The sequence below is a fragment of the Haemaphysalis longicornis genome, unplaced genomic scaffold (genome assembly GCF_048455015.1).
Source record: "Haemaphysalis longicornis isolate Haplotype H1 unplaced genomic scaffold, Haemaphysalis longicornis Haplotype H1 scaffold_11, whole genome shotgun sequence".
In the NCBI taxonomy this organism is placed as follows: domain Eukaryota; kingdom Metazoa; phylum Arthropoda; class Arachnida; order Ixodida; family Ixodidae; genus Haemaphysalis; species Haemaphysalis longicornis.
In genome coordinates this window covers 53,335,823-53,362,726 of record NW_027526214.1, presented here as the reverse complement: position 1 = coordinate 53,362,726, position 26,904 = coordinate 53,335,823, and the positions used below count along the sequence as shown (strand labels likewise).

The window sequence follows — 26,904 nt, the reverse complement described above, 5'->3', positions numbered from 1 at the left end:
AGTGCATTTTCTTGCTTTTGATTTTATGGCATAGTTGGCACAAGCACAGTACAGACAAGTCGGACAAGTCAATCCAAGCACGATCCTTTTCTCTTCGGTCTTCGAGACAGTTGCTAGGTGAGTTACCACGTGTGGTGCCGATAGGGGTAAAATTAGCGTGACATAACCGTTCATTTTGAGTAAATCAAACTTTGCAAGCTTTAGAAGGCGCCGGGTACAGAAATCTGCGGCCCTGTTGCTCTAAATAACCGCCAGTTGAGTGTGGTGGGCACGTAGCTGGGTGGTTGTTAGGCCTCGTGGTGCCGTCGTCGTCCGCCGGGCCTGCCTGAACGCGTCGGTGGCTGTTCTTGCGCGCAGGCAGCATGGCCGAGCAGGTGGAACGTGCTTTCCAGAAGCAGCCCACGGTTTTTCTCAACCGCAAGGCGGGCCTGCCCAAGGGGAACCCGCGCCGGGTGCAGCGCTACTACAAGAGCGTCGGCCTGGGCTTCAAGACGCCGCGTGAAGCCATCCACGGCACATACATCGACAAGAAGTGCCCCTTCACTGGTGCGTCCCCCCGTTTCATGCTGGCTGCCTCTTTTCAGCTGCTTTGGCCAACTAGTAGCAACAGGTTCGCTATCGTACGTTTCGCCAGCAGCGCTGTAACCCAGAGCATCGGGCCAGAATTCCGTTCCGAGGCGGAATTATATTACAGCATTGCGGAAAAATGCCTGCAATTTTCGTAAAATCGTTGGTGTTTACAGCGCGATTCGCTGTGCGCTGAACTAGGCCAGCGGATCAGTTTAATATGCCGGCTGTTACAGCGTTACTTAAGGCAACGTCTTGTTTGTTTAGCGAACGCGTCAAGCTGGGTGATGCACGATTAGTGCAGTTCCGGCACACTCAAACAAGCAACCTTAGGGGCCAGACACATGTCCGTCTTTGCAGCCAGTTTTCGGCGCCGGTAAACGTTCCGGAAACCGCTCCCCGCCGCCGTTTGGTGGAATTGGAGACGCATCGGGCCGCTTAGCTCCGCCTCGTTCCGTCGTGCGTGCATGCAGCGTTTGGCAGCCCGCACAAGGGTCGCATTGACGCTTGACGGAGTTCTCCTGGGTGCCCCGCGATGCTCATGATTTCTTCTCGTAGGAGATTGTAGCTTTTGAAGAAGAAAGTTGCGCTTTTGCGCACTCAAAAGCGAAAGGCCGGGAAAAAAACGACAACACGAATAAATAATCGCGCAAACGGACGAAACCAGCCCTACGCCTGTCATCTGCGGAAAAACACACTATTGGTCAAGTAAATGCGCTTAATCAGTATAAGGAAGTAATTTAGATCATTGGCAAAAAGAAACAAAATAAGAAATCAAAACAAAATACCCCAACGTCTTAGGCTACTCATAGCCAAATCTGACTCTGAAAAACTCAATGAATACCAGCGGTGTAAGAATGCTATGCATTATAGACAATGGACCTTTTTCCAGTACCGGTCCCTCTAGCGGCCGCCACGGCGAACTAAAAATGGCAGTAAGGCACACCCCCAAGAAATTTTGGCTTTCGGAGAACTCGTGCACAGAATATCCCGGTCCTGCTGCCCCTCCCGCACTGACCCGTCACCCGCACCTTTCACATGAATGTCACGGTAGCAGGCAAACGTTCCCGTGACTAATCTGCCGGGTTCGAAGCGCGCGCCCCCTCCCCCCCCCCCCCCCCCCCCTTTTTGTTTTTTTTTTTTTTTCATTTTCGTAACCCCCTCACTGGCAGCCATGTGCTGGCAGCGCGGTCAGTCTCAAGCGTCTTCGCCCCTTTTCTTAGAAAGCCATTATTGTATGCCCATACGAACCCACCACGAGGAGTCCAAAGAGAAAAAAGGAAAACGTGCAAATTATTGCCGCTCCCTAAGCAGAAAACCAAGGGGCGCGCTTTTGTTTATTTTGCCCGAGGCGCCTGCCAAGAATGGCGGACCGGCAGCCCACGCATGCGCAGATCGCTACTGGAAAAAGGTCCATTATTTGGATTTCTGCAAATGCTTTTCTCATTCAATGCGGCAAGAATATGGTTTCGGCGGTTGTTCTTTTCACATGAACTTTAATAAAAGCCCCAAATCAACCACGATAAAGAGAGAGAGAGAAACAACATTTATTCAGGCCTGCGTAAACCCGGTGGGTTACCTACTGGCGCTACTCGCCGGACCCCGTGCAAGGGGTGGTGGAAAGTCGCACTTTCGGCCGCTGGCGTTCGATGGCCGCGAGCTCGGCAGCCGTCTTTTGGAGTTCGTAGTTGACGCTGGTGACTGCGTCCCTCACGCTTGGTGGGAGCGGATCATCGTCCTCCTCCGTTGTTGTTGTCGGTGGTTGATTGAGGCAACCCCACAGCATGTGCTGCATGGTCGCACGAGCGCTCCCGCACAGCGCACACTCGTCCGTTGGGTATAGTTCGGGGCACACGCGCTTGGCGACCACGGGCGTCCATATCGCCCGAGTTTGGAGCTGTCGCACGAGCACCCCTTCCCTCCTGGTGAGTTTACGGTGTGGCGGCGGGAAGGCGCGCCTAGTCTCTCTGTACCACGCAAGCACATCCTTGTAGGAGCTGACCGGGGTTGCCTCCTCTTCTTCCCTGTAGTAGTCTTCCGCGTTCGATGGAGTAGGAGGAGGAGGCAGACTCGCCTCGACCGCAGCCGCCGCCCGAGCCGCCACCGCACCCTCCGCGGGCGCAGCAGCAGCAGCCGCGGCAGCGGCCGCACCAGCGACGGCGGCGCCACCGTGTCTCGTTAGCATGCGCGCCGCTCGGTCCGCCTCCTCGTTGCGGTTGGTCCCGGTCCCCACCGGTCCCACGTGTTTCCCAACCACGATAAAGGAAGCCTTCAATGACTACACGGAGAAAAAAAACACTGCAATGCCGATACTTGTTAGAGATGTTGCACTTAATTGTACTGTATGCAGCGGGGTCTTTTACCGTTACAAGGCAAGCGAAATCTCTTGCAACTGTGGGGAAAGAACAAATGAGTAAAAATGTTTTTTTTGATCCTATATACCATATAAACCGGATTATAGGTCGACCCCGTACCTTGAGGTGGGAAAAGTTGACAAAAAAAAATAATTTGGCGCAGAAGCGCACTCACAATGTCTATATTTATTTTCGACACCCGTCTGTCACTGCCACTCACTATGCCTGCTGAAGTCACTCGTCCAAGTTCTCAGAGTCGTCCGAAGATGACTGCTTCGCACTGTCATCTTCCATGCCATCAGGCGCGTTGCTGATGGAGCACTTCCTGAACGCTCGTTTAACCATGTCGTCCGGCAGGGACTGCTCAGAGGAGGACACCCAGCTTGACACGGTCGCAACCGGCCCGTATAGGTCTTTTTGTTGTCGCCGGCTATCCGCGCATGGCCTCCGGAGCGATCGTGAGCAAAGTTCCTGGACGAAGTCCGCCACTTTGTTCTCCAACTCGGGGTGCACCGCTTGACGTCCACAGAACGATCGGTTTCGGGGGTTGCACGCGCACAGCTTAGCTTTCTGGCTCCGCCAGTACCGCACACTTTTCTATGAAACGCCTAACTGGCGTTTCGCCACCATATTCCCATTCTGCTCGGTGATGCAATCGCCGTCAGCTTAAACACCGCGGTGAACTGGCGTCGACTGCCGCCACTCATCTCGGAACAGAGACGTACAGAAATGTACGCACGCACGCGTAATAGACGAGTAAAAGACGAAAAACTAGAGAAAAGCGAAATCAAGTAAAGGCCTGATAGAGCGAGAGAGCAGTCCGACACGAATGGCGATTGGCGACGGACTACGCTTGCACATTGTTGCCAGACAACAATTTACATTCTGCCAATGACCGCTATATAAGACGAGGGGTGACTTTTGTGCGGATTTTTTTGGAAAAAAACTCGACCTATATTCCGGTTTATACGGTATTTGCTTCTTCTCGTACCAGAGACATCAGCAGATCGTTTTCGGCGATGCGGGCCGCCCTTGAGCTGCTCATGGCTGTGGCGCAGGAGAAAGCCACCTCGCGAAATGGAGGAGCGGAGGACACACCGAATGCTCCCCTTTTTCCTAAAAACCCGCGCGAAACGTCATGAATGACGCTTCCGCACCTCGCCCTGTCATTGGCTGCCGCCCCCTGCCAGTTAATTGCCCACACGTTTGACGCGTGTCACGGCGGAAAATATCTAGCAGGTTTGACGCATGCGGAGAGCCGGTTTTGGGTGCCAGGCAGGGGCTGTTCGCCTCCCTCTCCGCCCATGTGTCCTCCGCTTTAAGGTCCAAAGCGACGCGGTATCGGTTGCGGCGACAAAAAGTTGGTGGCGACTGAACGACCAAAGTGGTTGCCGGGCGACTAGAACGACAGAAATCACGTCACTTCCATCGCTCCAGTCGCAAGTGTGATAGGGCCTTTGCTCTATATATCCCTGAAACAGTTTCACACACGGAAAGGGAGGGGGGAAGTGGTGCCAGCGTTTCACGAGTTTCGAATGCTTATGACTATATAAACCGCTTGGCTTTCGAAGCCTCTGGGGTGCGCCGCAAACAACAGCGTTACCCCGGGATGCCGCCTTGGTGCTCTATATACTTGGGTCGAGCGAGCGAGCTAGGACGAGAGGGCGAGCGCCTAAAGTAAAGTGCTCTGCGCTTAAAAATTCAGTTCTCCCATCTTTACTCCTACTGGCTGGCCGTGTAGCCTTGTTTGCAGTAAGTGCAATTTCTACATAGTAAATCAGTCAACCAATCAGTTTCAAAAAGTATCAAAAATTACAGCGAAAAAGGGGGGCCGGAGAAAAATCCGCTCATTTGTGGCTTGACTGGGCTCAGGACACCCGTCGGTAGTGGTCACAATGCAGTCACTCAAACAAACGTACATTATAACATACATTTAAAACATACTAAGCTTTATGAAATGGCATTGAAATAAAACACACTAAAAACAAAAAGTCACAATCACTTTTTAAACGAACATTTCAACAGTTTTTTTTTTTTTCGGTTCAGTTTTATAATGTCGACTTCTATTGAGTGAAAATAGTTTAGTAATATTGTAGGCAAAGTGTGCTCTAATCTTTCTTTCCGATAATTTGTGTGGGAAAATGGAACTTCCCATGGTGACTGTTGACGGAATGGGTATGTGTATGTAATTTGCTTTAGGTGTACTAGGGTTTAAAAACAAATTCGGTGCTTTGGTAGTTGCATATCAATCTATGATTATACATATCCTTCACTTTTATGATTCGATGCTTTTTAAAGATTGGAGCAGTGTGTTCTAGATAATGTACATTTTCAATCATTCGCAGCGCTCTTTTTTGTTATACAGTCATCTTGTGTATATTTACTTCAGTAGTGTTTCCCCACACCAGCATGCAATAGCTCAAGCTGTAGTTGAACAGAGCATGGTGTAATTGCTCTTTAATTGTGGTTGGCAAAAGATGGCGATTCCGATTTATGATGCGAACCGTTCTGCCCAGTTGGGACTGTAGTTTTATGACATGGTCGTTCCATGACATGTGGTGAGAAAAAATAACACCGAGCGTTTTCACGGATTTTTCAATTGACACAGTATAAGGGCCAAAACAACCGTTTCAGGAGCACTGATTGTGGTTTCCGGTACACGAAATACGACGCATTTTGGTTTCGATTAATTTAAAATGAGACCATTCTGTTCACTCCAAGCTTGCAGTTTAAAACAGAACTGGCTTGCGTTTGCCAACAGAGTCGCCACATCCTTCTCCGAAAAAAATATTGTGCAGTCATCAGCATAAATTACAGTTACAGCGACAATCTATTTTGATTGTAGGGTCCATTCCATGCCAAACATTCCAGCCGTAAATTCAACCATCACGGATTTCTTCAGTAAAAATTATGGCTCATCCTTACATGGTCCGCAGTGCTCCCTCGAAGCATTTTTGTCCAAAAGCATTTTTTTTTTTCTTTTTCTAGCCGATTTTTTATCTCGACAGTTTAAAGCAAAGTTAGGTCTGGCAAAAAATCATAAGAATTCAATTTTTTTTTTCAATCGCCATAATTTTTGCGTGGACATGTTTAAGGCCCCGGACTTCCCACACAGCATTTTTCTAAGATTTTTGCTTTTTTTTTACGCCATTCCGAAAATACGCAATATTGCGCATTTTTAAAGAAAAGCCAATGAATCATTTCTTTCTAAATTTCACCATTGTGGGCCACTCGGTAAAAATATATTGACACTGAAAACAGGAGAAATGTGCGAGTGAACATTAGTCAAATTTGGGAAAATTTCCTTTCTGGCCCATATTCACTCCTAAATTGCGCATTGTTGGTCTTGCTGTAAAAGTGTCAAATACAAGGCATTCGCTAGTACAAATCATCGCAGTTTATGTCAGAAAGTTTAATCGAAACAGTGTTTGTTTAGGCAGAGAAAAAAAATTCTTGAATTTCAACACCGACATTTCACCACACTGTTTGACAGAACGTCTCCTCTGCATGTCACCAAGGAGCTGTTGGAACAAAAAATGACCCGGACACGAGTTTCCGTAGGGTAGCAGTATTCATCCTGTTCTTTGGAACATATTTCATTTTAGTGAGAAGCAAAGTTGGCAGCAAAGTTACCTCATGACACCGCTTTGGAGACACGGACATGCACTGTAGTCAAGTACGAAGTTAGCCCAGCCTGGAGAGTGGAAAGGGATGGAAGGATCATGTGCCTTTGATAGAAAGCGCCTTTTCGAACCTTTCTGCGAGTTTGACTTTTCTGTCTTGCACATCCGGCACCCAAAGCACTGTAATTCCGGTGATGTTCTTTTCCACCCACAGAAACAGTTGATGTGGTGTCATGATCTGGTCTTCGTATGGCCGCTGAAGACTGGCCGGCCCTACTTGCTAGACGCTTCATTGTCCCACCAACGTCATCACATGCGCACTTGCCATGTGGAGTACTGAAAAAAATTCCACTCAGCAGAGAGATGGAAGTTGCTTTTGCGATAGCAGAGGTTAAGGAATTTTTTTTTATTTTTGTATTGCGATGAAGCACCGTCTGAGAAGTAATGAATTTTTCTCAAAGAAGGTACGTCCTTCGCCATAATCCCAGCAGTTCGGCCTGAAAGGCCGATACAGCAGCAGTAATGTGCTCAAGACAGTCAGATATTGCCACAAATGATTTTACGGAGACGTCAGGTGCGTTGTCCTCTGAGCTGAAATATACGACGAATTGGTGCAGTGTGCATTGCTTGTTGATAGGACTGTATGGCATCTTGAACCAGAAAATCGTAGCTTTCTGAGAAGTCCATAAGAACAATAGCTTCGTCTTGAGGCGTTTTTTTAAGTCGTGTAAATATTGCGCCTGCCGCTTGCTGACATGGTGGTGCGTCTTCAGGGCAGATAGCATAGACAACGTGTCACAAAATTCTTCCGGTGGCAGGATAATCGTTCCCAGTTTACATCATGCGCCGCTGGCCCACTGTTGCACATGGAAATTATCTACGTTCTTGGAGCTAGGAGCAGGCACGTTCCATATTCCCAGCTCGACACCATTGTGGCCTGGGCAACTGGAACACTTGTTCACCTCGCATGGTTCGTTGTGTAGGTCGCGCACGGTCTTTGTCAGGATTTCTTCGCTTGTTGTGTTGACGCCAGCAGCGTGAAGCATAAGCCTGATATTTGATGCTCGAGGCACACACAGTGTGTGTGTGTGCCAGATCCACCGGTTAATGCGCAATGTGGAGGACGCAGGCTGGCGAAGGAAGAGAACCCGCATTTAAATTGAGAGGCCTTCTTCCACTCCTTGTGCAGCTCTCGCAGGTTCATCAAAAGTAGGAGCTTCTGGTGACCGAGAATAACATCTTTTTTCCCCGGTAGACAAGAGGAAACTGCGTCGTCTTCGTAAAATTCCTTCACAGCTTCCCTTATTTCTTCGCTCAAAGGGCGGCCGGCCTCTTCTCTGTGGAGGTACGCTAAGAACACCACTTTCTGATCTGAGCTTAACGGCATCAGGTGCTTGTCGCTTCTGCGCCCCCAACAAATCCACAATTTTTTGACGGGACCACGACCTTCGTGACAGTGTCAGAATTTGGATTTTCCTTCCTCTCTCGTGTTCGCAATTGTACTTTTCCGTGAGATCTTGCATCAGTGGCACATAGTCGACTACATTAAATTCGGTGTTAATTTGAGCCGAAGAGCTGGATGGCTGGGCAAGCCCAAGGCGTGCATCCTCGAAGTCTTCCCCTTCGTGAATATGACGAAGCTTCCTTTTAGCGCACGAACTTGGGTCTGTCTGCCGACGACTTCTCGTCACCGAGCTCTCACCGGTAGCTACGCGGCCCTTCTTGACGTCTTGGCTAGCTGCTTCTGTGTCACTTTTGCTGGCACCAGCTTCTCTGGCGAGAGATCCGGAATCCTCTGTGTTGAGCGTTTTGTAGCAGCAGTGATACTCCTGGCACAGCCCGTCTCCCGGGATGAGCCTCAGACGAGGATGAAGGTCGGCTAGGGCCGTTGCAATCAGCCAAGTTCTGCGGCGGTTTGCGCCATGCTCCAAGAAAGGATTGCAACAGTTCTTAGGCGCCATCAACGCTGTGTACCTCTGGACATACACCATGTAGTGATGCCCATATACGGTTGAAATGCCTTCTGTTTGCCCTGATTGATAGTCAGCAGGCGACGGTCTGATTCCGGAAGTTCGCGTACATTCATCACGTACTGTCGTTTTGTCTGCGTTCTCTTGTGGCAGCCTCTCGGACAAAGGGAGCAAGCAGAAAGTTCATTTTCTGAAATCAAATTAAAAGACCACTATTTAGAATGTTACATTTCTATGCATCCTCAAAGCAATGAAAGAAAACCGAATATTACTTCTGGCTGTAAGTTTTTGTTCGTGCCAAGTAGGCACGTATTTTATTTGGCAATCTTGTATCGCAATAAGCCACTTAAACGTAACTAAGGAGTACGCACGTACGTAATACTGAGGATGAAGCGGGTGAGCCAAAAGTTTATCTAAAAACTGATATGCTACTGCAGGGTTCGCACAGGTACTTGAAAACCTTGAAAACCCTTGAAGTTAGAAGTGTCAATTTCAAGGCCTGGAAAGTCCTGGAATTTTTAAATGGTCCTTGAAAACCCTTGATTTTTCCGGAGAGAATCAATGGCCCTGTCTTTTCACAAGAATTCAAAGTGTTTGTCGTGGATTTTAGGTGCTAACAAATGTAAAGAAACATCGTAACAATCAAGTTTCAGTGTATTGCGTGAAATTACAAGTTTGGTGGGAGCAGACACTTGTCAATCCAATCCATGTCACGTACAATCCAGTGAAAGCCAGCTTCTGTTTTCTCTCTTGCATCTTCCATACAGTATGTGGACGCATGCTCCTTGCATGTTTCCTGCGCCTCATACGCTCCATCTGCGTTTGCTTTTTCGTGCAAATGGTAGACGTGTACATTTTTCATCCTGCCTTGCAGCAACACTTGCGGATTTAATTTTAGCTGATACTCTTGCTGACAAAGGAGGAGATGCAGGCAACATTAACTAAGTTTTAAAATCAAACAGCCCCAGCAAACACAAAGGAAAAAGAAAAACCTCTAAATACCAGCCATGAAATAAAAAATAAAGCTGGGGAAGCATTTACGAACCCGTTGCAACTATCTAAATGTGCACTAATGTGCTTAGGTATTGTGCAATAAAAACTTTTGCATTGTGTTGGAAAAGTTATAAATAATCCCATATAAAACGTTAGATGGGGACCTTTAAAATGTGTTTTCTGGTCCTTGAAAGTCCTTGAAAACCCTTGAATTTTTGCTTTTCAAGCCTGTACGAACCCTGTACTGGTATTAGAGCCACTCACCTCTCGCATCACACACTGAAGTCGTGAAACGACTCTCTTGCGCGGAATAAGCTGCTCCATCCGTGGCCGCTTGAAACTCGCAGGCAATGGGGCTCCGTTTTCTTTGCAATGAAGCAAAGTTGCTCTACTCGAGCCATCATCAGAATGTGAAACAGGCGATGAAGAGTACGTAGTGACCCAAAACCACACACAGGGTTCGCACAGGTCCTTGAAAACCTTGAAAACCCTTGAATTTAGAAGTGTCAATTTCAAAACCTGGAAAGTCCTGGAATTTTTACATGGTCCTTGGAAACCCTTGATTTTTCCGGAGAGAATCAATGGCCCTGTCTTTTCACAAGAATTTAAAGTGTTTGTCATGGATTTTAGGTGTTAACAAATGTAAAGAAACATTGTAACAATCAAGTTTCAGTGTATTGCATGAAATTAAAAGTTTGGTGGATTTTCATTATTATCTTGGTGACGGTACTGGCGATACCGCGGACCCCGAGCCCCCAAACATACGCTGGATCCAACCGTGGCAATGTGTTTATAGGTGAAGGGTTAGAAACCATGAACGGTGGCCGTCGGAGCCCAGGTCAAGCTCCGGCGGATGGGCTCCCTGTCTGTTCACCAGGCAGGGAGCTCCGGGACCTCTTTGGCTACCAGGGTAAGGTCAAAGAAGAAAGTACCCCCGTCTCCCTGCTTCCCAATGTATTATATGGCATTTTCCAAACCCCCCCCCAAACGTGATCGGCCCCCGAAAAGGGGCCGCACCGAAGCTTCATTCCCACCCTTGCCAACAATTGCATCCCAAAAGCCAGATAACTATCCGCGCTTCTTGATTGTTGAATCTCTTGACAAGTCAAATCCCATCTCCTCCCAGTCAGTGTTCCTTATCACCAAATTCCTTGAAGGCATCCTTGGCAAGTCTTTCCAAGCCAAGAAACTGAGAACCGGCGAAGTTCTGGTCGAGGTGAACACTCACCAGCAAGCCACAAGCCTCCTTACCCAGAATCGCATGGCAGATCTGGACATCAGAGTCACACCCCACCGTAGCCTCAATAGCTCTCAGGGTGTGATTTCTGAGCCAGATCTGATAAATGAGACGGAAGCCGATCTGCTTGAAGGTCTGAAAGGCGAGGGCGTGACGGCAGTGAGGCGCATCACCATGCGGCGAGATGATAAGCAAATCATGACAAAGCATATAATCTTGACATTTGACCGTTCCACACTCCCCGAATCCATCAAAGCAGGTTTCATTCACTGTTCTGTCCGGCCTTACATCCCGAACGCTGTTACAAGTGCCAACGGTTCGGGCATGGCACCACCTCCTGTCGCGGCAAAACGTGTGCAAAATGTTCATCCCAAGATCATGATACAGATAACTGCCAGGCTCAACAATTAATGTGCAGCAATTGTCATGGACCTCATGCTGCGTACTCCCGCACGTGTGAAAGGTTCCAGATGGAAAAGAAAATAATAAATCTCAAAATCACTGAAAACATTACCTTCCCAGAGGCGCGGAAGAGGTTCGCCTCTTTTCCCCTGGGGAGGTACGCCGACGCAGCTCGCCGGGGGGCGGAGCGGCGTCTTGTTTCGGCGGGGACCCAGTACCGAGAGTCGGACTTGGTCCCGCCCCCGCCCCCCCCTGGGTTGCCTCTTGCAGCCCAACCCGCCTCCGCATCGCTCGCTCAGCCAGCAGCGGCTGTGGTGGCATCCACGTCCGGTGCGGAGGCTGCTGCACCCACCGTTTCCCCCTCTCCACCGGCCCGAAGCACACGCAAGGGCCCGGACGAGATGGAGACGGAGGCGGTCGCAGCGACCCGCTCCCCCGCCTCACTGCCTGTGCCATCTGGGGCGCTCCCCACGCCTTCGGCACAGGCAGCGCAGGCAAAGAACACCCGAAAGGGTATCACGTCAAGGGGGCCCAGTCCGCTGGGCACCCCCTTGCCATCAGATGACGACATGGACGTCGAGCCCTTCCGGCTTTCATCGCAGCGGAAGGAACGGACTGCGACGTCCAGGTCAGTAGAGAAGGCCAGAAAGCCCCTCCCAAGAGTGCAAGCCCCGAAAGACCCTACATAATCACTCTCCAGTAGCTCTATCACATCATAATGGGAAGAGAAAACATAGTTCAATGGAACTGCAGAGGCCTTCTGAATAATCTTGACGACGTGCATGAGATTCTGCATGCCAACCAGCCAAGTTTAATGTGTGTCCAGGAAACACATCTGAATTCCAAACACACAAATTTCTTGAATAGTTACCTGGTATACAGGAAAGACAGGGATGGCTGCACACACTCTTCTGGCGGTGTGGCCATAATCGCCCGAAAATCCTTAGCATGCCACCCTGTCACCTTGAATACCGTCCTTGAGGCTGTAGCAATACGCTTAATAATATTTAATAGGTTGATAACGGTATGCTCCATCTACATTCCTCCTGATGTTACACTTTTAAGCTCTGACTTCGAGGCGCTGGTTGACCAGCTGCCCGAACCGTACATTCTAACAGGCGACCTTAATGCTCACAATTCTCTTTGGGGCTCTTCTCGTACGGATGCCCGGGGTCGCCTGATAGAGAGGTTTCTTACATCCTCTGGAGCATGCCTTTTCAACAATAAACAGCCTACATATCATAACATAGGACACAACACATACTCATGTCTTGACTTGGCTATTGGTTCGGCAATTCTCTTTCCATGTCTTGAGTGGGGTGTGGCCACGGACCCATATGGTAGTGACCATTTCCCTACTTCATTAACATACATAGGTACAGGCCCAAGCAGTCCATCTTCCCATAAAAGGTTTAATGAAGCAAGAGCTACATGGAATACATTTACAGAGACATCTCAACTACACCACACATCCATAGGACACCTACACGTTGAAGAAGCTACCCAACTGCTCACGGCGCACATCCTCGACGCCGCCGAAAAGTCCATTCCCCACGCCTCTGGTGCCCCGCGCAACCAGCGGAGGCCGTGGTGGAATGAGGACTGTAGGCGGGTGCGAGAGGCCCAGAACAAGGCGTGGGGTGTCCTTCGTCGGTACCCCACGTCGGGTAACCTCATTTTGTTCAAACGGGCCAAGGCGTTAGGAAAACGTGTGCGCCGTGAGGCAAAACGAGAGAGTTGGCGCTCATTCATAACATCTATAAACTCGTACACAGACACACGCAAGGTATGGACACGTATACGCAAACTCAAAGGACAACATACACACAGCCTGCCCCTGGTCAGTACAACAGGGGACACACTGGAAGACCAGGCTGACACACTCGCACAACACTTCCAACACGTGTCCAGTTCAGCACACTACACGAACACTTTCTTGAAGTACAAAGCCTCTTGTGAAAAGAAGTCCCTACACGATAACATCAAATCACAGACTTCTTACAACTCCCTGTTTACACTACATGAACTGAGGGCTGCTCTGAGCACGTGTAAACCCTCAGCTCCAGGCCCAGACAACATTACATACACAATGATACAACACCTACACGCAGACACACTTGAAGCACTTCTACATCTATATAATAAAATATGGCTTTCGGGGCACATTCCACACTCTTGGAGGGAGGCCATTGTAGTAGCTTTCTTGAAGGAGGGAAAGGACCCGTCGTCCCCCTCAAGTTACCGTCCAATAGCCCTGACGAGCTGCCTGTGCAAGCTCTTCGAGAAGATGATCAATCGCAGGCTCGTGTACTTCCTCGAGTACAATGGTCTTCTCGAGAGCTGCCAGGCAGGCTTTAGGGTGGGGCGATCGACGAACGATCAACTGGTTGCACTTGACTCATACATCAAGGATGCCTTCGTACATAAGCAGTACTGCTTAACTGTCTTTTTCGACCTCGAGAAGGCCTACGACACCGCTTGGCGTTATGGGATCCTTAGTGACCTCAGGTCATTCGGTGTTTCGGGTAATATGTTCAACACCCTTGTTAGTTATTTGTCGGAGAGAGCGTTCAGAGTAAGAGTTGGTTGTGCACTTTCAAAGGTTCACGTCCAAGAAAATGGCGTGCCGCAAGGTGGCGTGTTGAGTTGCACTCTCTTTATCGTAAAGATGAACTCTCTGGGAAAGGCACTTCCACCAACAATCTCTTATTCTATGTATGTAGACGACGTGCAAATATCTTTTAAATCATGTAATATGTCAATATGCGAACGTCAAGTCCAGCTTGGTGTCAAGAAGCTTGCCGGCTGGGCAGACAAGAATGGGTTTAAATTGAACCCTGCAAAAAGCTCCTGCGTTGTGTTCTCCAGGAAGCGCGGGGTCCATCCGGACCCAGACATTACTCTGAATGGTGTGTCGCTTCCTGTGAACAAGGAGCACAAGTTCTTAGGTGTTGTGTTTGACCATAAACTCACATTCATTCCACACATCAAGAAACTTAAAAATAAATGTCTGAAAACAATGAATATACTTAAGGTTCTCTCCCATCAATCGTATGGTTCCGACAAAGAACTCCTACTACGGCTCTATACTGCGTTGGTTGGGTCTCGGTTAGACTATGGCAGTGTGGTATATGGGTCGGCGACTAAAACAGCGTTGCGTATGCTTGACCCAGTGCTACACTTGGGGCTGCGGCTTGCGTCGGGTGCTTTTCGCACTAGCCCTGCTGAGAGTCTTTATGTCGAGTGTAATAAGTGGAGCCTTGAGAACCAACGAACATACATGGACTTGCTTTATGCTTTTAAGATTTCATCGCTGAATAATCATCCTTTTTATCCTGTCTTTAACGATACATCAACATCTCTGCTCTTTGTAAATCGCCCATCCGTTCCTCTGCCCTTTTCACTTAGAGTGAGAGAGCGAGCCTCGGATCTCAGTGCTTTGTTTTTAGATGTGTACTGGTCATCCTTTTCAAACAGTTTACCGCCTTGGCAAGCTCGCCCTGTGTCGTGCGACCTTTCTTTTATGAGACTTGACAAAAATCGTGTACCACGAGCTGCAATACTGCAGCACTTTCTGGCTTTGCAGTTTAAATACACATGTGCCGAATATTATAGTGACGCTTCTAAAACCTCCAGTATGGTGTCGTGCGCTGCTCATGGTCCTAATTTCAATGCAGCCAGAACCATGAACGTGCACACATCAATTTTTTCTGCAGAAGCGTATGGAATTTTACTGATTGTACGACACATACTTGAAAATCATATTCCAAAGTCTATCATCTACACAGATTCCTTGAGTGTCGTTCGCGCACTGTCATCGCATACACCCGCCAAAAACCACATAATTAATCTTGTATTTAACACTATCATGTCTGTGTATGCAAAGAAGCATGAGCTGGTCCTCTGCTGGGTCCCAGGACATGCAGGGATCGCTGGGAACGAGTTGGCAGACGAGAGGGCCGGTGCTGCTGCACTCAGGAACACTGTGGACATTACAACGGTACCCTACACAGACCTCAAGCCACACATAAGACAACACTTGCGCAGAACATGGCAAACACACTGGAATGAACAGACAGACAACAAACTACATGTAATAAAGCCACACTTGGGACGGTACACATCTGACTCGCACAACAGACACTCGGAAGTCGCCTTGGGTAGGCTGCGGATAGGGCACACCCATGCAACCCACTCGTATCTGCTGACGGGATCTCCTAGACCCCAGTGCGGCAGGTGCGGAGAGGCCCTATCCGTAGTGCACATACTAATCACATGCAAGGCACTTCACACAACACGACACAAACACTTCAGAGAACTCTACAGACAACATATTCCCCTACATCCATCTTTTTTCCTAGGTGACGATGCCATTGTTTCCGTCAAACGTGTGTTTGAGTATCTGTCAGAAGTCAAGTTTTTAAACCTCATTTCCTATCACGCATCATGAAATCTGGCCCTTAACACCAGCCATCCTCACTGTCTTTTATTGATTTTACTTTTGTTCTTGCTTATTGATTTCAGTGTCTAAGTTCTCACCTCTCATATTTAACCACTGTTTTGGCGCTCTTTGCCCTAGTTGGCCTTGCGCCATTAACATCCAACCATCATCATCATCATCATCGATTTTCATTATTACAAGGCAACATTGGGAGCAGGCACTTGTCAATCCAATCCATATCACGATACAATCCAGTAAAAGCCAGCTTCTGTTCTCTATCTTGCATCTAGTCTGTGGACGCTTGCTCATTGCATGTTTACTGTGTCTCATACGCTCCATCTACGTTTGCTTTTACGTGCAAATGGTAGACGTGTACATAGTTCATCCTGCCTTGAAGCAACACCTGCTCGATTTAATTTCAGCTGATACTCTTGCTGACAAAGCAGGAGATGCAGCAACAATAACTAAGTTTTGAAATCAAACAGTCTCAGCAAAACACGAAGAAAAAAGAAAAACCTCTAAATACCAGCCATGAAATAAAAAAATGAAGCTGGGGGAGCATTTACGAACCCGTTAGCACCTATCTAAATGTGCACTAATGTGCTTAGGTATTGTGCAATAAAAACTTTTGCATTGTGTTGGAAAAGTTATAAATAATCCCATATAAAACGTTAGATGGGGACCTTTAAAATGTGTTTTCTGGTCCTTGAAAGTCCTTGAAAACCCTTGAATTTTTGCTTTTGAAGCCTGTACGAACCCTGACACAGCGTAGAACCTCTTGTACTGCGGGTGAGCTGATTCGCGATTGCTTATCGTCGCGGTTTACTAAAGCAGATATCAACGCTTTGCCATGTCACCTCCCTGATTTGAACTGCAGATAGCACGGCGATGAGATTGAACGATATGCTGGCCTGTACTGCCTCGTCATCCAATTTGGCACGCGTGCTGTTCTTTGCAAAATTGGGCTTCTCTGGAAAGAGGTCGATTAACGTATGTGTGGTTTCTCCTATGTGTACCGAACATTGGGAAGCGAACAGCGGCCGAGTCATCGCATTGAACAGGTTTATTTGTATGCGTTAGCGGGAATGAGGTACACTGATTGCACAACTCATGTCCAGCCAGCCATTGAGTCTACACGTAGTCGTAGAACGGGCGCACCACCACCAGGGCCACTGAAGGAAGCTCTTTCTCTCTCTCTCTCTCTCTCTCTCTCTCTCTCTCTCTCTCTCTCTCTCCATATTGTACTTTTCCCACCAACAGGGGAACTATCCCTCTTTCCGATATTGACCCTACGAAATACCATTGCAGAGGAAGTTATTCTTGCAGTGCGAAGCCACTGTCTCGGGCATACTTCATGAAGGCGGGCGCAAGCCGTGCAGAGAAGACGTTCTGTCGAACAGTGTGGTGAAATGTCGGTGTTGGAATTCAAATTTTTTTCTCTGCCTAAACAAACACTGTTTCGATTAAACTTTCTGAAATAGCCTGCGATGATTTGTACTAGCGAATGCCTTGTGTTTGACACTTTTACAGCAAGCCCAACAATGCGCAATTTAGAGGAGAATATGGGCCAGAAAGGAAATTTTCCCAAATATGTTTTCTCACACATTTCTCCTGTTTTCAGTGTCAATATATTTTAACGAGTTGTCCACAGTGCTGAAATTTAGAAAGAAATGATTCATTGGCTTAGAGAGTGTGCTTGTATCCGCTAAAAAAGTTTTAAAATGCGCAAAATCGCGTATTTTTGGAATGGTGTAACGAGAACAAAAAAAGCAAAAATCTTAGAAAAATGCCGTATAGGGTAGTCTAGTATAGGGCTTTAACATGATGTCCAAGCAAAAATGATGGCGATTGAAAAAGAATTGAATTTTTTATGATTTTTTTGGCCAGATCTAACTTTGCTTTAAACCGTCGAGATAAAAAAGCGGCTAAAAAAAGAAAAAATGCTTTTGGACAAAAATGCTTCGAGGGAGCACTGCGGAATGTAAGGATGAGCCACAATTTTTACTGAAGAAATCCGTGATGGTCGACTTTACGGCTGGGATGTTTGGCATGGAATGGACCCTATAATCAAAATAGATAGTTGCTGTAACTTTGTAATTTATGCTGATGACTGCACGGTATTTTTTTCGGGGAAGGATGTGGCGACTCTGTTGGCAAACGCAAGCCAGTTCTGTTTTAAACTGCAAGCTTGGAGTAAACAGGAATGACCCTATATCATTTATATAAGAGAAAAAGAGTGGGGCCTAGAATACTTCCTTGCGGGACTCCGCACTTAATGCTTCTACAGTGTGATGAATGCTCGCTTAACTCTGAATTTGGGACTCCGCACTTAATGCTTCTACAGTGTGATGAATGCTCGCTTAACTCTGAATTTAGATCTACCCTGAAGGTAAGATCGGATGAGTTTGTTTGATATTTCTCTAAAACCGTACTTTTCTAACTTTTAAAGCAAAATTAAGCGATTCAGGCGGTCGAATGCCTAAATATATTGTTAGTGTAAATAATTTATTTTCAAAATTGTTCAATATGTCTCTCTGAAGTAGCAGTGCTGTTTCTGTCGACCGGCCTTTTCTGAATCCAAAGTGAGGATCAGATATAAGATTGTTTTTGCGAAAACTTCTGAATGTGACGGCGAATAACTTTTTCGAGACCCTTGGAAAAAATAGGCAATATTGACACTGGGCGGTAATTTCTTATACTATCTTTCTCACCATGCTAGTAGGAAAGACACCAGTCAATAATGCGGTGTTGAATATGTGTGTTAACACCGGGGCGATCACATCCACTACACATTTTATCGGCCGAATTTCAAGGTCATCCTGGCTATGGCTGTTTTTTAGGCCATCAAAAATTTCACAAACTTCTGTAACACATGCAGGTTCAAGGAAGAGAGATGGTTGTAATGGTGAAATACAAATATCGGCTTTGGGAGAAGAATAAGTGCCGCCTACTTCCACAAAGAAGACGTTAAAAAGATTAGCAAGTTCGGTTCCTTCACTTCGTGTCTTCATTTCGTGTCCTCATTTGCAATCTCTGGTCATTGTTAGCGCCCGTTCCGAGTTTGTTGCATCGCTGTGTGATGAATGCACAAGCAACTCATCCTTCTCAGCAACGATGTGCAGCTTTTTCCACCTTCACACGAATGTGCCGACACGATGTCGCTGCCGGTCGCTCCAGCAGACAGCGGAGAATGCCGGTTTCTTGGTGTCAGTCGCGATGAATCTCGAGATTTGCACCCCGGTGTTCCATTGATTCTTGCAGGTGCAACCAATCAAACACACCACCGACATCCTCATCAATTTCGCTTTCATCTGCAGAACGATTTCTCGCACCAGACCGCCACACGGATGAGGCCATGTTTGTAAAGCGTGCGGGAAACAAGCCACCCATTCCGCCATCTATAGTTCATATCACAAGCTAGCTGCAGCACTGTGGAGGCTACATTGTTATCAATAGTACGCCCACTGAGGGTGCCTAATCCGCCGTGAAGGGGGTCCTGAAAGGACACTCCCTTCTCCCCTCTCGGCAAGTGGCACCGCACAGCCCCGGCGCCTTTTGTCGCTTCCTTCGCGGTGAGTTAGGCGCCCTGAGGGGGACAACAATGTAGCCTCCACAGTGCTGCAGCTAGCTTGTGATATGAACTATAGTGTGGAAACTCTCATTGAATACATTCACCAATGGCAGAACCCGTGCTGCCATCAATGTTGTAAATAGAAAAGCATCGTTTGACGAGCTGGGCTCGTCAAAAGCCTCTTGTAGCCTTGCGATATACCCATGACGACCACAGCTCGTCATAAGCAAAATACTGACAACTGCCCATGACGAGTTCAGGTCGTCATAAGCCCTTAACTCTTTTGCTACCGCGCCTATCAAAATCGATCAATTTGATCGATACTTTTGGGAGCGCCTTTTCATAGCGTTCCAGGCGTTTCTCGAACAAGTAAAGCTGTTCGGAGTTAGATCAGAAAATGGCCTTTCAAAATCAGTTTTGTTTTCATTTTTGCAACTGAAACGTGATTTTTGACACGCTTTTGAATCACCTGGGTGTGGAAAAGGGGCGTGGTCATCGTGCGTCACGGCTACCAACGAAGAATGCGTGCAACTCGTAATTACTCTGCACCAGAGCTTGTTTTTTGCTATCAGGGCGTGAATGGAGAACTAGCAAACAATTTTCAATCGTCAGGTTCACGCTCTGACAGTAATAATCCCAGAAATCGGCTGAAAATGTCAAGCAGTGCCTGGTTGCAAAGCTACTTTATGATTTTAGGCAGTTTTATTGCCTTTGCGCAAGTTGTTCTAAGTACTGCGGTAGTTCTACTTACCCCAGGACCATTCGCAAAAAGTTTACAGCAGTTTCGGTTTCGTTTCTGCATCGCGAAATTCATATTGAGCGCTACTGCGCAGTTACCCAACTTCAAGGCTACCTGCCATGGCGCCTGAAGCGTCCGTGACTAATCCTCGAACAAAGCACGCCGCTCCTGATTTCCCCCCACCCTAACCCGATTTGTGCGATAAGAACTTCAGATGGAAGTCAAAAGGTCACACCCAGTCGCCAGATATCTGTTCCGCCGAGGACAGCGCTTCAAACCGGCCTTACACTGCCAGCTGTTCGCCTTCCAGTTTCGTTTCCGTGTGAGGGTATATCCGGGTGTCTAATGTTGCTGCTTAGTTGAACTGTCTATTCGGACGGAGTCTCTGATAAGTTTTTGTACTGTTTCATTTGAAAAATGTTAGGTGGCGCTGCAATAGAGGAGGCTCGTTGTGCAGATCTTTTTTAGCGCGCTACCGCTACTCGGCCAAAGATCGCAGGGCACGATTCGAGCTCATCGTACCTCATTTTTGCGGGCAAGGCTACAATTGCGAGTAAGAAGATGATAATAAAGCTCAGCTTTATGTTTTGAGAGATAACTGACCGTGACCGACAACAAGCATCAGCCACGGCGTTCCGTTTTCAACTTCATGCATGTTTTTTTCCGCATCGCGTGCTAGTCCCAAATATTGTGCTCGCTGTAAATGCAAAGTCAACCTGACAAGATGTTTTTACGTTATGTGGGGGCAAATTGGTGCCCCTGATAGCGTCAAACCGCCAGATTTATTCCGGGGAACCACCCGAAATTGCACATTTTGAATTAGAGGTTGGGCTTCACCGCATGACACGAGCACCGTGCGTGCTAACATTTTTTTTTTTATATCTGAAAAACTGTTCCGCGCAGTCGACATTTTTTTTAGGGTGTGTTTTTGAAATGTTTCCCTACAAAATGTATATTCTAATTTTTTTTTCTACTTCCGGTGGTTTGATATACACAACTCCTTTTTTATCATTTTTTTCGACAACTTCACAAAAATTTTGATTTTGATATTTTTTTTCACAACTATGATATATAAAAACCTTTAAAAAACTGGTGTTATTGGAAAGACCGTTAAATAATCTGCATTTTGTGCTCCTGCAATTAGTGCCTAAATAATTTTTTAGCAGGAAAAAAAAATGTTGTCTTGGACCCCTAAAAATTGGTCAATTTTCTGCGGTAGCGAAAGAGTTAAGGGGTTAAATGGGAGAGTCTTTACCAGAACTAAAATCGGAAGAATCCACATCATTGCTAGAGTTATCACTGCTGCTTGGACAAAAAAAAATAAGCAGCAGGAGTGGCTGAAGTCCTTGAAATTGCTGTCCACCTTTGCAGAGTGCGTAGTGAAACGGGATGCCCGTTTTGCCTAACTCGCTGCTACCTTGGGTTCAAATTTCGCTCGCGATGCTGTCTACCCATGCAAAATGTTAACGGCAACAAAACTGAAAAAGGGGTTTCCACTGAACACCAGTTGGCATCAGTTGTCCCAATAGCATTGTTTTTTAAGTGCAATGCACTTTATAAGCGACCCCAAACCTTCCACCGCCGCCGGCGCCGTCCGTCCGCAGTCCTCCTCTCCCCTAGCAACGGCGTGGAGAGGAGAGGAGCGTCGGTAGCAACGGCGCAGTGACGTCACTCACCACGTGACGACACGACGCCCCTCACCGCTCCTCGCGGCGCGACGGCGTGGGCCGCGCGCGTCCCTCTCCCTTCCCCGCGCCGTGACGTCACATACTCCACCTCCTCTCCCCGGCAGCTGCCGTGCGCCGCTGTGTGTCACTCTCCCTCCCCGCGCCGTGACGTCACGCACCCGCACCTCCTCTCCCCTCGCTCGGCTGCAGCTGCCGTGCGCCGCTGTCCCTCTCCCCTTGCGCTCGCCTCCTCTCTCAGCCACCTGGCTCGGCGCGGCGTACCCCCCTATATATGCAGCGATAAACTGCCAGAACTCCGTGGGTCGGCTCGCGCGCGCTCACGGGCAAATGCCAACGGATTTTAACTTTACTACCCCTCATAGCATCACCCCGTGCATTCGCACTTAACCATGTTCACCCTCGGGGAAATGCTTGGGAGTTTTTTTATGGGAAGTTTGAAAATCATAGTTCACTTGTGAAGAATGGCCTAAGGCGTGGCCATGAAAGAGTTAAAGGGACACCAAAGTGATTTGTAAACATTGCGGCATTGCTTGTGCACATTGTAGTCTGTAGTTTCTAGACCATGTTTCGACCACTCATTATGCGACTTCATTCAGCAGAAAAATCAATTCGAAAGTGCCGTCCTCCTGTCTGCATCCATCTCCCTTGCCGATTTCTTATAACGTTTCGCATGATGTCAAAACGAGCCTGTCTTGACTGTGCTACTGCACGGCTTGCCGACCGTCCGACAGAATCAGCCGGCCCAGCGTTTAGTTGGCCAGGTGGTCACCGCAATTCGTTCGCTCAGTTGGAACTAAGCCATGGCATGCCAGGAAGAATGTGCCTTAAGATTGCTAGTCAATAGACTGTACCAAGCTCTAAAGGGGCACTGACAAACAAATTTTGCATCTTGTCTTTTTTGTGGCGATAAGTAGCTAGTGACCTATTTATCTCGTGTAGAAGCCTCATTCGTTTCAGCGCGCGATTAGAGACACTTTTAATGCGGCCAATCGCATTTTTGATTTCAGCGGGTGCCCCGAAAGGCTGGATTTGGTATAAACAAAGCTGCCCACGTGGCTGTCGGACGGATATCACATAGCAGAGCTGCCGTAGCACTGTCGATTCCGTGTCAGCGGCGGTTTCTGCTGATGCCCCTATGTACTGATCTCATCAGCTGATTAATTAAAAGAAGGTGACATGGACGTGATGCAGGGGCTGGGAGTGCAAATTTCTGCTGCGTCTAGAGAGCAACACGCGACGCTTGAGGCAGTGGGTCGGGAGACGTGCGCTGGGAGCAGCGAGCCGGTCTGCCTACAGATGTGTTAGGCTTGACCACGGGCTTGACACTGCGGTAAATATTCAATTGCCGCTCTCGTGAGCGGTGCAGATGACGTTTTTTAATGCAATTCGCCATCACATAATTAACTTCTTTCTCGTATGTGCTGCCTTGTTTGGGACTTGAGTCCCGTTTTGTGCAGCGGTACCCGGCTATCACTCGAGCTATGTGCGGCTCGCTCAGTGCACTTTTCGTGTCCCCGGCGCGTTTTCGCTTACAGTGCAAAGTTCAAATTAAGAAGGATAATTTCACTTTGGCTGGTCATGTAGTGAGGTGACATGACAACCAGTGTACCATTAGGGTAACAGAGTGGATACCGCAAGACAGGTCCAGGGGCAGGCTATTAACTCTTTCGTTGCCACGCCTATTCAAATCGATCACCGGTGATCGATGATTTACGTGGCCCATTTCGACAGGTTGTAGTCGTTTTTGGTACACCTAATGCGGCCAGTGGTTAGTCTAGGCACTGCCCTTTTAGAATCAGTTTAAATTTTCCCGCTCCGGCGACACTGAGATTTTTGACGGCGTTTTTTGCGAGCTAAGGTGCGTGTGTTTTTGAGGAAGGGGGCGTGGCTGTGCACTTGACAAAAAAAGGATGCAGATCGTGGTTAGGCTGCACTACCATAGTATTTTTTTGGTCAAAAGGCTCCCGGCAAGTCAAGTACCAAATAATGTTGTCAGCTTTGTAATCCGACAGCGTTGAGAGGTGCTAATTACTTGAAAATGGCACCAGATACTCACCAATGATCTTTGGTTCGGACAAAGGGCAGGTTTATTCTCCCAAAGCTTATTTCTGATGGTCCCCCGCATGTCTAGCAAGTGTGCCTGGCATTCTCAACGAGTTTCCAGCAGTTTCGGTTTCGTTTTTGCATTGCGAAGTTCATATTTGGCGCTACTACGCAGTTACCCAACTAACAGCTCATTTGCCATGGTGCCTCCGTTGCCCGCTACTGCTCCTCAAAACAAGCATGCCGCTCGCGCTTCCACTTTATCCAAGCTTTGCTTCTGCGATAAGAGCTTCCGCTGAAAGTCAAACGATAACACCAAGTCGTTGGGTATCAATTCAGACGAGGAGAACGCTTCCAATTGGCCTTGAACGCCGCCAGCTGTTCACCGGCCAGTTTCGGTTTCATACGAGGGTATTTCCGGAGGTCTAGTGTCGCTTCTTAGTAGTACTGTCTATTCTGACAAAGTTTCCAACAACCTTGTATTTGCTTCTTTTCGAAATTGTTAGGTGGCGCTGCAATGTAGTAAGCTGTAAGTGCTGAACTCACTTCATAGTCCGACGGCGGCTTGGTGAAAGCTTGCTGGGCATGATTCTAGCGCATCGTACCTTATTTCTGCAAGCAGGGCTGCCATAGTGAGTCAGAACATGATTATAAACCGCAAATGAAAGTACTGACTGATAAGTGATCATCAGAACGTCAACAAGCATCCACCAAAGAGTTTGGTTTTCAACTCCAAGCAGATTTTTTCACATCGCTTGCTTGCCTTCAATATTGTGCCGGTCATAATCACTGACAAGGTGCTTTTTACATCACGTGGAGGCTAATTGGGGCCTTTAATAATGTCAAACCACCAGATTTCTTCTAGAGAACCATCCAAAATAGCAAAATTTGAAATAATGGTTGGGCTTCACCACTTAGCACGGGCACCACGCGGGTTAACATTTTCTTTGATATCTGACAAATTGTACTGCGCAACTCAATTTTTTTTCTAGGATGGATTTTTGAAATGTTTACCTACAAAATGTATATTCCAATTTTTTGCTAATATTGGTGGTTCATTATACGCAACTTACTTTTTTTTATTTTCTTCGACGCGTGGACAAAAATTTCGTATTCGATAATTTTTTTCGCAATCATTATTTGGGAAAACATTATTAAAACTGGTGTCGTTGGAAAGCGCGTGGAATAATCTGCATGTTATGTCTTTGCAATGTGTGCCTAACCAATATGTATAGCACAGAAAAAATGTTTTGTTAGACCTCACAAAATTGGTCAATTTCCTGCAGTAAAGAAAGAGTTAACTCGATAGAGGGTCAAAATACTGTAGTTACTCGTGTAATGACCACACTTCTTTTTTTTTTTTTTTTTGTTCAAAAAATTCTATGCAAATTTAGGGGTGCGTTCATTACACGGGGTAAATTTTCTGTGAAACGTGTTTGAGAGCACAAAATTCTAGCAAATTGTGGTTAAAAATTTTTACGATAGGCCTCATGAACATATAAAATAATAAACAAAAAAAGATAAAATCTCCGCACACCGGCGCCAGTCGCTTTGCTAAGTGACACGAAATGCAGCGTTGTCGTGAATTACGAAACATGCCAGAACGAGCTTGCTGAGAGGTGACAACAGTTCGACCAATAAGTGGCTGCCACTGTCACAGTGTGGGACATGAAAACAGGTATGGCTGCCGACGCAGCAACCTGAACGCTTTTTTTTTTTCTTGGTCTTCCAAGTACATTATGTGCATTTCGTGAGAGTTTCTTCCTCATCAATACTGAATGCATGCTAGCCTTTTATCGCTAATATCGGCGAGTCTGTTGCAATAACGTAGCCATGTCCTGTTTGAAAGGAAAGGAGAGAGACGTACGCACTATCATCATTGGCTAAACTTGGTACAAATGCGGGATACTGTTGCGGCTAGTTCATGGCGTGGGAAATTTAAAAAAGTCGAATTTTGACGGATAACTGCAGGGGTGTGATCATTATGCGAGTAAATATGGTAAGCAAATTCGGAGACAAAGGATGGACTTAGGCAGCACAGGACAGGAGCAGCTGGAGGTCACTGGGAGAGACCTTCGTCCTGCAGCGGACCGAAGAGGCAGATGAGGATGGTTATATTTTTGGTTATACATTTATATTTTGCCTCAAGTATGTGCAAGGTGTTGTTTCCGTTTAATATATTGTGGGTAGGCATGAGCTGTGGCAGCAGTTGCAGCAAAGAAAACAGGCCTGTGGCCAATTTTTTTGCCTTGCAGCAAGTACGTGACAAGTACGTGACCTAGGCAATTTCGCATTCTGAAGAATGACTAGGTTTAACGTGCACTGCATCCATGACGAAATTTGGGTTCCCCAACCCACTGCGAATACAGGCAAAGTATTGTGACTGGTGGTCTCTCTTGTCGCTGTAAAGGGTGATGGCTCACTGCAAAGAGTGAGTGCAGTCATTGCTTGTGACTGCAATGACCTTACTTACTGCTAGCCAACAAGTAATCCTTGATTCCTCATGCGTGTCTCGACATTGATAGGATACTTCTTTTCGGCTAAGAGCAGTCCACTTGCGCTTTCATTCTTTCGTTAGATGTGGGGCCAACCCAACCCAGATGGTCATGCTGTGCGGTGAAGCTTGGAACTTGACTCATTGTGCAGCAAAGCCAACTCTTGTTGTTCTCCTATTTGTAAATTTGGGGCATTCAAATGGTAAAACTTCTCTGGAATAATTGTACGTGCTTATTGTAAATGACAGTTCAGAAACTAAGGCAAGAAGAATTGGAAATGCCAGCCTTTTGCTGCCTGCGGGAATGACGCGCTCAAGGTTGTTTCTAAGTGTTGTGAAGGATTTTATGTCCACGTATACAGCTTGAAGTTGAAACCAGCAGCCAGGCAGGCCCTTGAGCACGTAGTCGCTGACCCCGTCCGTGTGTCCTCCTCCTCTGAAACGTGCAGGCAACGTGAGCATCCGGGGCCGCATCCTGCGGGGGGTGGTGATCAAGATGAAGATGCAGCGGACGATCGTGATCCGGCGGGACTACCTGCACTACGTGCGCAAGTACAACCGCTTCGAGAAGCGCCACCGCAACATGTCCGTGCACCTGTCGCCGGCCTTCCGCGACGTGGCCGTCGGGGACGTGGTGACCGTGGGCGAGTGCCGGCCCCTCTCCAAGACCGTGCGCTTCAACGTGCTCAAGGTCACCAAGGCCGCCGGCTCCAAGAAGCAGTTCCTCAAGGCCTGACCCCTCTGACGATGGTCCCCATTAAATAACACCACCACACCACCCA

General features: G+C 47.4%; 1 protein-coding gene across 1 annotated transcript; it reads left to right on the top strand.

The window, feature by feature from the left end:
- Positions 1–33: 33 nt before the first annotated feature.
- Positions 34–26,904, top strand: Rps11 (ribosomal protein S11). Its single transcript, XM_077692026.1, has 3 exons — positions 34–117; positions 358–546; positions 26,572–26,904. The coding sequence occupies exons 2-3, from the start codon at positions 363–365 to the stop codon at positions 26,856–26,858; spliced, it is 471 nt and encodes a 156-aa protein (XP_077548152.1). The 5' UTR covers positions 34–117; positions 358–362; the 3' UTR covers positions 26,859–26,904.